We start from the raw sequence: 13,965 nt of genomic DNA, 5'->3' as shown, positions 1-13,965 counted from the left end.
TATATATATATATATATATGGCAGTACAAAGGATTTTAGTATGTAGTTCTTCTAATGTATATTAATAGTATCATTCTGCAATTTATAGAGGTTGATACATCCACCAAGTGCTTGTTCATACTTCTACCATTGCCATATACATCATGTTCATGTATGGAAATGGAGTTGAGTCTGGTTCCACGTTATCTTTAAATGAGTACTTTCCAGATATCTTAACTGTACACTTGAAGTGGAAAATGTTTTTGTTTTTTCTGCCAAACACTTTTGACATACCAGAAACTTATGTTGTTTTGATATTAATTTTTAAACTACCTACAAGTATGTAAGATTTAGTATTGGTTAGTTACAGTACCACATTATAATTGAAAGACTAGTCATTAGGTCTTTAAACAAGTTAGGCCTGGCATGGCCAGATGGTTAGGGTGCTTGACTCACCATCTCAGGGTCATGGGTTTGAATTCCTATCCCACCAAACATGCTCAAGTTAAATTAAATTTTGACAATAATGTTATGTATGATACAAAAGAGTTTGAGGACCAAAAATGTTAAGTGTTTAAATGAAATTGAATCATCAATTATCTACCCTCAACATTCTTGATATTTTCCATTCTTATTTTGATTTTTTTTCCTCCATGTTTACATTAATTTGGTTACATTCTATTATTTTGAAAGGTGATTCCACCCTGGACCCAAAGTCAGCTTTTGCTAGTGGAGTTAGTAGCAGCTATAAAAGTGGTTCCTATGGAGTCTGTAGTTCAAACTGTTCGACAAGTAATTAAACAACCACCTCCAACATCTCATGACAAGAATGTAAGTATCGTCTGTAATTAACACTTTCTCAACAGTGTTGAGAGTTCACTTAGAGTGTTCCCTGAGAAGGTCAGCTACATTTTTTAATCAAAATTCCAAGATAGTTTCTGAACTTTAGTTCATCATATCCCTCTTGAGAAATTGATGAGTAGTTTAAACTTCTATTGCTATTTTTGTAAAGTGTTAGTACATAAAAATACTGTTCAAGAGGAGCAGTAGAATTACAGAGTATGTGACATACAAAATGTATAATAGTTTCATAATTTCTGACTGTTTAAGTATGAAGATGATTAGTTCAACCCACCTTGAAACTACTTTGTAATCATGAAATTATACTTTTTTTGTTTTTCTTTCAGTGGATCACTTTCATGAGATTTCATTTTACCTATATTAACAATTTGAAAAAAAAAATGGTATAATTCATTTTATTTTATCTTTTTAAGCTTTTTGTTTCACTCTGATGATTTTACTACAGTTAGTGCTATGGTAGAGAAAATATCAGATAAAATATGAAGTTTTACCAAAAAAACTTATATTTCATATAGGAGGTTTTATAAATTATGCAAATGATATGTGAAAACTATAATATGACAATAAGTAATTTTTTTTTTCTCAAAACGAAAATTACCTTTCACTCAGATTGACTTGGTAAAGGCTTTGAAAATCCACAGACAAATCTTTAGAAAAAACACTTTATTAAAAAATCTGATTTTCTGTGTACAACAAACTTTTAATGTTCACTAAAAGCTTGCCAAATTTATGAAGATACTTTTAGTAAATTGTGGGATGGTTAAAGTGTTGACTGCTGCAAGTGCAAAGTGATTTTCATGTTAAGATTAAAATTACTTTTCTTCATCTGAAAATTGTCAAATTTCATTTGCATAATCTTTAAAACCTAAATAAATTTCAAGTGCTTATTTTCAGTAAAACTTTATATTTATCTGTTATTTTTTCTACCCTGATTCTATATGCATTCAGTCTACTTGACTGACCTCACAACTACCATAAAAAATACCAAATAAATCGAAGTTACTCTTTTTTTCTTTCTAAAATGACTGCAAATTATAACAAGAAACTACATTGCTTTATCCTAAATAGCTTAAAGCACATAACAGTATACATCTTTTTCTATTTAATTTGTATTGTTTTATTACCCTATGAACCATGTCTAACTAATAATCCCACCACACAAGTTGTAAATCACCCAACAAATATGTAGCTCATGTTACCATATCGAATTACATAACATATGGGCTACTTGAGTGCATACCTCACAAAAAAATTATTATTATTTTGCAGTATATACCTAATCTAAGGTAATAGGGTTTTTTTTTTTTTTTTTTTCTTTGCTATTGACTGTCAATAAAAGTTAGCCATACTTTCTACACCAATTATACTTCACTAAACACTTTTTTGGAATTAAATAATGCAGTTCAAAACACATAATAATAATAACACATAAAAAGGTTGTTTGTTGCTTGTTTGGAGTATAGAAGTGAAAACTAATATGTGAAAAGAATTAATTTCTATGTAAAAGCTATAAAAACCTCAAAAAAAAGGTTAACTAAATAGAATAAAAAAGCCGATGGCTCATAAAAAGTTAAAAACACAAGTTGATCAGTTTCATCATCATCAATGACACCATCTAACATCCTGGGTAAATCCATAGAAAGTACATGTCTAAAATGGTACTGCCGCTTACAGTCATAATGATGGCATGAGTTAAAAAACTGTGACCAATGTGACAAAAATGGGAACAGAACAATGGTTCGAAAGATGTTCGACAAAGAGAAAATGGTACTTCCAATCAGAAGTATCTGCCTTCCTCAGATGGCTGAAAGAAATGTCACAGGTTGGGATGGTAAAGAGCCATGGTGGGATGGGCTGGTCATTGAACTCAGCAACGTCATCCAGTGAGAGACCCAATTCAGCCAGCTGCGCCTGGATACAAAGGCCAAAAGGAGGAATGGCAGACTGTCTATTCTGAAAGAGCACAGCCACCGAGGAAGGAAGACACAACATAAGGTGGAATGCTGTGGTAAAGATTGAAACTTGGTTGCATATTGCAAAGAAAGTTGCAAATAGCGGAGGTGAAGAGGAAGTTCATGAGACTAGGTATACAGACTCTGGACTAGCAAAGTGCAAAAGGCCCCCATACGAAGCTGAAGCCTCAGGTGGTGGATAGCTTCCAGCATCTTCAAGGCAGAGGACCAGGCAGAACAATAAACCAGAGACCCATAGTCCAGCTTGTAATATATGAGGACATAATAGATCTTCAACATAGAACATTGATCTGCTTCCCAAGAGGTGGAAGAGAGGACACAGAGGATGTTTAGTGACTTTGTACACTTGACACGAAGCTGCTTGATGTGGGAAATGAAAGTAAGTTTATGGTCAAAGATAAACCCCAAGAACTTTACTTCAGGAACCATGGGAAGAACAACACCACTGAGATGGAGTTCAGGATTGAGGTGTAAGCCCCTTTGTTGGAAAAATTAATGCTAATGATTTTGGAGAAAGAAAAGGTGAGACTGTTTGTTATAATCCACTTCAACAAGCAAATGAGGGCAGTCTGAAGCTGCTGCTTAATAAACCTCATATTCGACGACCGACAAGAAATATGGAAGTTGTCAACATAGAGGCCATTTGCAACAGTAAGAAGAAGTTGTCAAGTAATAGCATTGATTTTAACACTGTATCAAAGTGGCCATTTGTATTTAGATGGAGGAGATCTGGGCAGAAAACTTTTCTGCCTGAGACCATGACATATTTCGTTAGTAGAAATAGGTCTTTTTACCTCCATGGAACCTCCTCTGGGTCAGTTGGACAGATCTCTGTCAGAGACTGAGGGCATGAAAGAATAATGATCCTGCACCTCAGGGCCAAAGGAGATGGACATGAGCTTTCACTGGATGCAACAGTGGGGACAGAGACAGGAGTGGATGTTGACTCGTCTGTGTGTATAACTATGGAGGGCAAAAGACTCTCTTCATGCGGTATGAGAAAGACTCTGATGGAGGCACAGAAAGATTTGTCTGCACTCCTAGTTTAACAGTGGAATGTAGTGCAGCAGCATATGTCCAATATGGAGCAGGGGAAAACAACTTCCAAGCCTCTGAATAAGAAATGTTATTGACAGTTTTTAAGTATATTACCTCTTTTTCCTCCACCCACTTAGGACAAGAATGAAAAAAATAGGGATGGGAACAATCACAGTTGATGTACTGAGGATCCATTTGACATTTGCAGGAGTCATGGTCTTTGCCACCAGAATGAGCACATCTCAAAGAACTACAACAAGATGCCTTTGAATCACCAAACTGCTGACACTCCAAACATCTGAAAGAGTTAGGAATATATGGGTACACCTTACAGTTAAGATAACCTGCCTTGACAGAGGCAGGTGGATGTGGTGATGTAAATGTCAAAATCAAAACATTTGTAGGCAGTATAATTCTTTCTTTACGAGTAGAGATATGTCGCACTGTAGAAACTCCTTGGCTGGAGAAACCAGCAAGAATCTTCAGCTCGGGGATGTTCTTCAAATCTCTTTCAACAATAACTCCTCATGAGGAATTCAAAGTAGCATGGGGAGTAACCTCATTGGGTATGTTTCCAATGGCCTTTGAATTCAGGAGGAGTTTGCTGTGTTTTGGTGTAGATGTTTACACCAAGATGTCCCCAGAATGTAGCTTCTTTACTGACTTTGGAGAGCCAACAAGTCTCTCTAAGCCCTTCTGAATGAAAAAGGGAGACATTTGTCCTAATGATTTCTCAGTCAAAGAATGAAGGATGAGAAAACAAGGTACAGAAACAATAGGAGGTGGAGATTGGAAATCAGAGTCTTCCAATCATGATCATTTTCTGATCAACAAGATTTTTATTTTATTTTTTTGCAGGTCACTGGGTTGAGAATCCATAAAAAGGAAAAACTTCAGTGCCCACTGACCCTACCCACCATGGTCTCCTACACGGGGATGCATTACAATGCCAAAGTCGAGCTTTGTAGAGATGCCAGGGTTTCGTGAGCACACCAGTATCAGAAACAATGTACACAACACACATTGAGAATGTCCAACATTGGTACTTGGTTGACCCTTGCCAAAATAGACCAGCTGATTAACCCTGGGTGAGCCACCCTTCTACAGGGATTCAAGGCCAAAGTGATGTGATAAAAGTGTTACTGACATAAACTGACTCCTCACCCACCAGGATCCTCTCCTCCCTCTCACAGGTTACCATGTACAGCAAACGTGTGGGTGGATGTTTAGATCCCAGAAGAAGTAAACTAAAAATACAGAACCTTTCCTGGAGGTCCCATCACCATTTACAGGAATCCTCCTTGAGGGGCACATAAAAAGCAGATAACATCCTATAACTGTCATAATTTTTCTAGTTATGTAATAAGAGGTGTTACAAATTCAGCTAAGTCTGAACTGGAAGCTAAGTAGGCAATTCTATGTAAACAATGTAATATAGTATGTGATTTGTTAAGTTAAAACATTGGCTTTACTATATAAAGGCATGTGTGTGTGTGACTGTCATAGCTTCAAGAGGAAAAAACCTTGATACTTGAAATTTGCACCCATACTAAGTGGACCCTGAAGGTGTGCACCTGGGTATTATTACTTATCCACATGAGTGTGAACATGCGCATCTTTTAACCCTTTCTGCCCGGGTATCATTTACTGCGCATGTCACAAGGATTTAGTGGTTTATCTTTTTGTTTATCTTATACCAATTAGTATAACACAAAATCTTAGCTAATAATCCATATTTGAATGGTATATAAGGTTTAAGTTCTTAATTTTATAAGGCACTATTTAAATAAATACTGAATTTCCCCTAGTGTGAGAAAGGTGACACATTTTATGTAGGCGTCTCATCTTTTCTATTTTATTCACCACCACTCCAATAAATATAAAATTAAACATAAATTACTTACCATAAAATCTTCGTTGCTCAGACAAACCATAATATATACAGATTTCAATTTCTTTGGTTACTGAGCCATCAAATAAAAAATCACACTCCTCTTGCCACACTCACCTGTCATGTCCTCTCTTTCAGGATTTGTTAATAGTTTTATCTTAGATTTAATTCTATATTATCTAGAACCAGTAGAAAGCCAAGGTTTTCATATATCAAGTGACGTATTTTATAACATTATGTTCTGGACAGAATATTATCAATTTCACTCGGAGTGAAAGATTCATTCCCATGGGAAAGATAATGAATTTGTAACGGCTCTTGTTGCATAATTAGAAAGCTAGAAAAATTGTGATAGTTAGGGGAAATTACCTTCTTTTTGCATGTTATTATTCTACATTTTTGGTGCATTATTTAATTAGATATAGATTATTTAGTGCATTACTACCATTAGTATAAAAAAAAAGTAGGGTTAAGTGTTGTCAACAGCAAAAGAAAGACCTGGGTAAGTACTTTATTTCTTATTTTTCATGTTTATTCTTTATTTATTATTATAAAAGTAATTAAAATGTAAAAAATAGGGAATTCTTGAGGTTATTTAAGGTTAGATTAGGTAAAATTAATAATAATATAATAAAAATATTTCATGAGGCATGCATCTGCTCATTGGGTAATGTAATTTGATAGCGTAACATAAGCTACATGTTCCCCAAGTAAAATACAACTTATAATGGTGCAAATAGAGCCTGTATGCGTTACCACCATAGCTCCAAGAGTAAAGAATCTTGAGACCTAAAACTTTGTACTCATACTAAGGGGATTCTGAGGGTGTGCACTTGGATATTATTTTTTAGATTTGACTAAAACAAATTTTGGCCAGTTTTTTGCTCTATAGCCCTATAAATTCTGCTTCCTGAAGGTCTAGAAAAGTATCATATTTTTTTTCTTATTCTCACTTATTGAATGAACAGTTTGTGGAGGTTTTCTTCCAAATACTCTTTTTTTTTTCAACACTAATATGGGAAGACAAATACAAATCTGAAAATTAGAAAAAAAGTTGAATTGGACTACGTTTGGGAAATGGCAACAAACAACTGGAAGAAAAATATGAATCAGAGAATATTGGAGAATTTTGAAAATAAAAGGAATTTAAATAAAAACAGGAAGAAAGAAACCAATCTGAGAAGCTAAATTATAACTATTTCCTTTTAAAAAGAGTTGAATTGAATTAAGTTCAGGAAATGGCAACAGACAAATCAGTTAAAGAATTAGAACATTGGGGTAGCTATAAAAGAATTAAGATAATGGAGTTGCTTAACTGGTACATTGAGATCTTTGTGAATCATGAAAGGACCTTTTATACTAGTAAATAACATCTGAGATAACTACTGGTAATTTGTGAAAGAGAGGATGTGACAGGTGATTGTGGAAAGAGGGGTTTAATTTTCTAGATTATGGCTCTGTAAACAGATAAAATTAAAGGCTATAAAAATTATGCTTTTTCTGAGTAATAACTATATTATTATTATGAGTAATTTATATTAAATTCTGTACTTCTTGGAGAGATGGTAACTAAGAGACAAATGTCACGATTCTGATACTATGAGAGATAGAAGATTTTTAAAAATATTTTTGTATAAATAAGAACTTAAACTTATGTAGTATTAAAACTTGATTTCATAACTGTGTTTTGATACTAAGTTTATACATATACCATGGCAATAATGTAGCTTAATTAAATTTTGAGCATAACTCTAAAAAGTTCAGATGTGCATTTTGAACTGTACAAGTCAAGAGGGTTCCATTTCCTTGGGCACAAATGCACACTTTTCTGGTTTTATTGTTAAGGTGACCTTTTATATCCACTGGAATACCATTTTGAGGTTCTAAGTCACAGACTTGAACGTGCAACCAAACTGTAAGACATCATTAGCACAGACCAGGTACATTTCCATTGCATCTTTTTCAGTGTAAACTCCATGATCTTCTCAAAAGTGGTACACATGGTAAACAGCAAAAGGGAGGCAAAACTTATACAAGCGAACTCTCATGCTGAAAGCAGTCTTAGGTCTGCTTTCATCATCCAGCTCGACTGCCAGTATCTGAATGCCAAGTCTTATTTATTGAACCAACAGGTTGCTTCCAATACATTCAGACATTCATCTGTTCCTTATAATGGAAAGGCATGAGTGTGAGTTACCACATTCACCACTCCAAAACCAATGCAGAACCTGGATGTAACATCCTTTCTTACAATCACTACTGGAGATGACCAAGCACTCTCTGAAAGCTATATGACCACATCCTTTAATATCCACTGTACTTCAGCACTGCCCACATTCTTAGTGCTCCATGGAAGCATGCATTGTAATCTTCTAAATCAGCAGGCATCATCTGCATCTATGTAATGTCATTTGAGTGTTGCTCGACCCAATTGGACATCCAGTCCCATAAATATATCAACATATTTGTATCTACAAGTCACTGAGTTACTACCACTGCATTAAGCCTAAATTGACTGCACAATCCTCAACTAGCATTGCCAGATGTGTTGGTAACCATGTATTTGCTTTTAGATGTGGCATGACAGATGCATCCAGAGCATTACTACTGTTACATCTACATTGCTTACTGTGTCAGTGACTATCCCAATATGCAACTGGATAACTGATCAGTCATAATTGTAGAACAGCATCATAACTTTATCCTCCCTTAGACAGATAACTGACCAAGCTAATGCTGCTTGTTTTCTGGACAGGAAATAGCCTATTTCAATCATGGGCTTTGTAACTGTGTTACACAGTACCAACATGCAAGACTTTATCTTTAGTAAACTACAGAACATCGATGTTGTATATAGGGCTGTTGTAACTTCCTCTTCCATTTATACTCATGTTTTACACTGTTCTTGAGATCAACCTGACCAACATCAGATAACTGTACTGTGGAACATGGAACATCATTTCACCAGTTGCACAAGCAAAACTGACTGATAAAGTTGACAGTACATCCATCCCCAGAATGTTGACACAAGAACTGAGGACAATGGCAACTACCTTCATTCTGTAAGCAAAGCTTCCTAGACATAGTTGAACCTTTCCATTCATGTGTAATTTCTGTCCATTTGACATGACTATTTTTATAAATACACATATACATATATTACCTACATCAGAAGTATGATTGCAAAAAATCAGCACTATATAACAAGGATGAACAAATATAAAAAGAAAAATTTGATATGAATTTTAACATGACAAAATCAAAATATTAGAGTATTTCCAAAAACATCCATATCCTCACAAAATTATCAAAATTAATCCATTATGTCACCGGTAACAAAAACATAAACAAGATAATTGAAAATTATATCATTTGTCAGGAAAGTACAAAAGGTATACTTTTTTCAAGGAAAATATCTGCAACTCTAGCTACCAAGAGCATCCCACCTGTCTTAACATAATACAAAAATATAGATGAAAAACATAGCTGTTGAGGAAAAATCAAATAGATCCCAGAATTTGGGCTCTAGAAACCACAATGTCTCTAACTTCATTGCCACTCAATGTCTGCTGCTGGTTATAGGTGTGGTAGTTAATTTGAAAAACCATTAATTTAATACGATTATGAATATGCTAAACATAAATCATAGTATAAATATCTGTTAGTAATCTGTTAATCTTTGCACGAAGTTATTTCATGCCTTTTACAGAAACATGTTTCTCAGGTAGTTTGTTTTGTTTGAACCAAATCTATTCTTTACTTCCTTTCACAGAAGAGTTCAAAGTATGCTTTCTTACATTTAGCCAGATTAATTTGTTTACTTTCTCCCACAGAAAAGAGCTCCACTTGAAGTTAGTATGCTTCAGTTCTTCCTGACATATGTTCAGAATACTCCTGGTAGCCAGTTGGTGGAGTCATTCCAGTCTTTGTTGGGTTTGTGGCGTGATGGTTTACAACTTACTTCTCTACCACCTGTTCAATTTCACCTTCTAGTGTAAGGAACAATGTTCAAGTGATGAGTATTTGTAGATATAAGAGTTTAGTTGGCATATATATAGTGATTGGTAAAGTTATCTTTTGTTTTTCAAAGTTTTGTGAGATTAATTTTCTAATTTAAGTTTTGATTTTCATAATAAAGTAATTTGCTGTATGTTATTTTTTAACCCTTTCTATACATAAAGTTGTTTATATTCAACTGTATGTCACCACTGATAGAAGAAAATTCACGTGCATAATTGTATCTCTATGTAGTGTGACTTGTTTGATATTCAAACATGTAATTAGTAGGTACAATTAATAAAGGTTAATAGCTGTCACATTAATCAGTAAGACTCATGATGCAAAAAGGAAATGAGCTGTATTATTTTTTTTTCTCATCTACTTTGTTTAGTATCTTGCATGAATTTGTCCAGCGTGCACCACTTCTTGAAGAAAAAAAAGACCAGAAAGAGCTGCAGGTTTCTGATATTTATATGTTACTATATTTTGTGTTTTTCATGACAAAAGAATATTGCATCTAATGAGAATGTTAATGTTAGAAATACAAGTGTCACTGCTTTAAACAAGGTGTTAAAGAAATGATAGAGATTTGTTAATTTGATCACATTTGCTCAAGTGTTATAGTTGATTAAAGCGTATTTGTTTATTACTCATGGTTTCAACAACTTTAATTATTTAAATTCGATGAATAATATAGGCTCTGACACATATGCATTCCAAGTTTTTGTAATAATTTGTCTTGGATCTACTTTGGTTGCTTTAATTTTTTACTATGTAACAATTTCTTGTGTAATTTGAGCAACAAGTGCACTTTGATTTATTCTTTAGTGAAATGTTCATTGAACATGGGTTCACATGTACCACAGTGTTCGAAGTGTTTTGTACTAGTACATGTTTATATTTGTAATCAAGAGTCATAGTTATATCTGCCTGAGACCAATATCTCAGTTTTAAAACTAGGTGATGTACAAGTAAATGTTAAACTATGAAGTTATATACTTAAACTATGATGTCTTAAACCCAGGACATAGCACAAAAACTAGTAGAAGCCTGCAGCACAATAGCAGCAGCAAGCTTAGAGCAGACGACCTGGCTACGACGGAACCTTGCTGTGCGACCAGGACCTCAACAAGATCTTCCAGTCTCCAATGAAGGTGCAATTCTAGAAAATATGTAATACTTTACCTGGGGTGTTTTCTATGCAAATTGTATAGCTTAAAGTTTTATTGATCACTTATGTAATATCCACTTGCATTTTTTCTATAAAACACCTAGAAGCAGCTTAAATTATTTTATTTATAAATAAAAGCAGCTTAAATTAGTTTTTAATTGTAAAGTAATTATTTTAATAAAGATATTTTATCATTTTTGTGATTGTAAATATATACTTAGAATACTCTTCTAAGATTTTAGTGTTTTTTTAAGTATGTTAATGTTGCTCAAGTAGGTGTTGTCAAGTATTAAAAATTCAAAATAATATCTCAGTTTATATCTAATACATATGAAACTAGTTAACCCTCTTTGGACTGAAGAGCATCTTTTCAGGTATTGAGTGCACATCTGCATATAAAATTTCTAAATATAAGTTAAAATAATAATTTAAACCATATTTCAACACTTTTTAACTTAATAATATTTTAGAATTGATACGTGTGATTTTGTAAGATTTTAGTGTAATATACATAGACAATTGAAAACAAGTGTTCAATCTTTAATTCCTGCACAACCCTGAGGAGTCTTGCCTGTAAATAAAGTATCTATGTTAATGTTTTATTAACACATAGTAATGAAGATCAGCTTTGAAAATAGAGTAAAAGTTTAAATATGATTTGATAAAGCAGATTATGAACTATGTATATTGGTGTAGAGTAAAGAGTAATTTTGTGTGTTTTATAGCTCCTTGTTATCCTGAGCTTCTGCACAGGTGAATAAAAGAATCTAATAGGAAGTTTAGAACTCTTAGGCATAAACACAGATTTCAGAATTTTCATATAGATTGTTTAGATGATTTTTTCATTCCTGAAATGCATTTGGTTTAAATCATGTCTTTTTGAAAGCTATGGAAATTTTCTTCTATGACAAAACATCAAGTTAGTTAGGTTAAGTAAATATGGTAGGCAATAACAAAATGATCTGGTGAGACAAATTCTTATTTAATTAATTCCAAAATAGAAGTTCCAGTTCGGGCTGGTTAAAATGGGACCAGCTGATATTGGGAATTTAGAATTTTCTGCTGGTGTTAGCTTGTAATAGCTTCCGGCATGTCACTACATTTCTTCTAGTTCAAGCTGGTCACTACATCTCTTCCAGTTCCAGTTGGTTACTCCATTTTTTTACTATTTCAAGCTTGTTACTCCATTTCTGCTGGTTCCAGCTCATCACTATATTCTTGCTGGTTCAAGCCAGGCACTATTTTTCTTCTGATCCCAGCTGTCTACTCCATTCCTACTGATTCCAACTGTTTGATTTCAGGCTTCCTAGTATTGATGGCAAGATCATCTTTTATTTGTGGTTCACTCTCAATGCAAGTACTATAGAGAGTAATCAAATATTTCTTTTGAATTGATATACTGCTCTCTCATAACATGATGTACACATGAGTTATTCATTGATGCATTCCAGGAGTGTTCAGAGACTTGTTTGCTCAATTGATATGTTTTACTGCTAATACTAGTTATACAGATAAGATACATATCTATAGAAATACACATTTTTTTATAAAAATAAAAATGCATTAGATATTAAAATTGTGTGTATCAAATACACCTACTGTTTGCCGGTACATATATTATTCAGGTATATGCATACATTAACCATTTTGAAAGAAACTAAAACATATATCAGTAATAAAGCAAGCGTAAAACATGGGAGATCATTCTCACTGTAAACTGATTGATGAGTTATACAGTGATTTATAGGATTGATGTGAAGTCATTTACATAGAATCCTACAAATTGTTTGCATTTGACTATTATATGGAGACTAACTGTATCTCTGGTTTGATCTGCCAAACAGCACTAAAGAATCATGATTTCTTGAAACTTGAGTCTACTGTAGAAGAAGAAACAAATGAAACAATAGATTAGGCCTCTACATCATTCTCATATTCTTTTTTTTTCTCCATTGAAATTACAAGTTTTGTAAGAAAAAAGAAAATTAAAAAAAAATAGTTATATGGCTATTACCTGTATTTTGGGGTCACTGTGAACTGAAAATTATACTTTAACTACTTTGGGCATTAACCCTATTGCTACGGGTTTTTATATGGGTAGGAGTCAGAGGGTATGTCATCACTTTTGTATACTTATATTCAAAATTTTATTTAACTACTATTTTATGAATTTATATCAATAAGTTTGGTATCAAATTGTAGGTCATAATTCAAATTTTAGTATTATACGTTAGTTAATTTCTTAATTTAAACGTAAATATTAAAACAAAATTCCTAAATATCGATTCTTTTTGTGTCTTGTGGTATGTCAAATGCAGCTTTGGTTCAAATTAGATGTATGTGATGTCCAAATACAAAGTCTGTAGTTTCCTGTGAAATAGAAATGCAAGTTACTGATGTTTACAAGCTAGAATCTAAAATAAGAATCTCCTATATTTTCTGTTTTCTGAAATATTATTATATTTAGTGAATCTAACAAGGTATAGCAGCTTAAGTCATGCTGTGTTGTATATCTATTTATATTAATCATTATATTGAAAAATTAACTCAAAATAGATATATTTTTTAGGAAAGAAGTTGATTCACGATTGTTAGGGTTAAGATCTATCAAGTGCATAGAGTGTATAGTCTTTATGTGAATTAGGCTTAGCACTTTGAACTGAAATAGGTTATGATTATTTATATTCTTTTGAATTTAAATTAGTAGTTTTAAGTTCAGTAATTTTGCATAATTTTAGATTTAGTTCATAATAATATGATTCAGTATTTAGAATGATAAACTTGTGTGATTTGTACATAATACTACTAGTATCAGTACCACATAAGAATTTTATGTTTTTCCTTCTTACTATCTTTACTTTGTAGTAAGACCCGCACTCCTGTTGTTGTTGCTTCAGAATTAAAAGTCTAACTGGTATATAAAAAGTTTATTCTGATATTTTGCAAATGGTTTAAAACTCAATGTACAAGTGACAACAATAAAACCCATATGTTGGTTGTGAAACAGACTAAAAACATTTGTCTCAATAATACAGGGGAAGATATGTCATTCT

General features: G+C 33.1%; 1 protein-coding gene across 7 annotated transcripts in view; it reads left to right on the top strand.

The window, feature by feature from the left end:
- The window catches only part of LOC106459333 (protein dopey-1-like), a 242,301-nt gene that overhangs the window by 136,637 nt on the left and 91,699 nt on the right, over positions 1 to 13,965 (top strand). For all 7 annotated transcript variants that reach the window (XR_002610553.1, XM_013918954.2, XM_022385808.1 and 4 more), the window contains 4 exons: positions 673 to 810; positions 9,576 to 9,736; positions 10,133 to 10,199; positions 10,766 to 10,895. Coding sequence is in view for 6 of the 7 variants with exons in the window: in XM_013918954.2 (XP_013774408.1) it covers positions 673 to 810; positions 9,576 to 9,736; positions 10,133 to 10,199; positions 10,766 to 10,895 (496 nt within the window). In the remaining variant the exon portion in view is untranslated. The remainder of the gene's footprint in view (positions 1 to 672; positions 811 to 9,575; positions 9,737 to 10,132; positions 10,200 to 10,765; positions 10,896 to 13,965) is intronic.

This window comes from Limulus polyphemus, unplaced genomic scaffold (genome assembly GCF_000517525.1).
Source record: "Limulus polyphemus unplaced genomic scaffold, Limulus_polyphemus-2.1.2 Scaffold594, whole genome shotgun sequence".
Lineage (NCBI taxonomy): Eukaryota > Metazoa > Arthropoda > Merostomata > Xiphosura > Limulidae > Limulus > Limulus polyphemus.
Note: the sequence above shows the minus strand (reverse complement) of the source record. Positions and strands in the feature narration are given on the sequence as shown.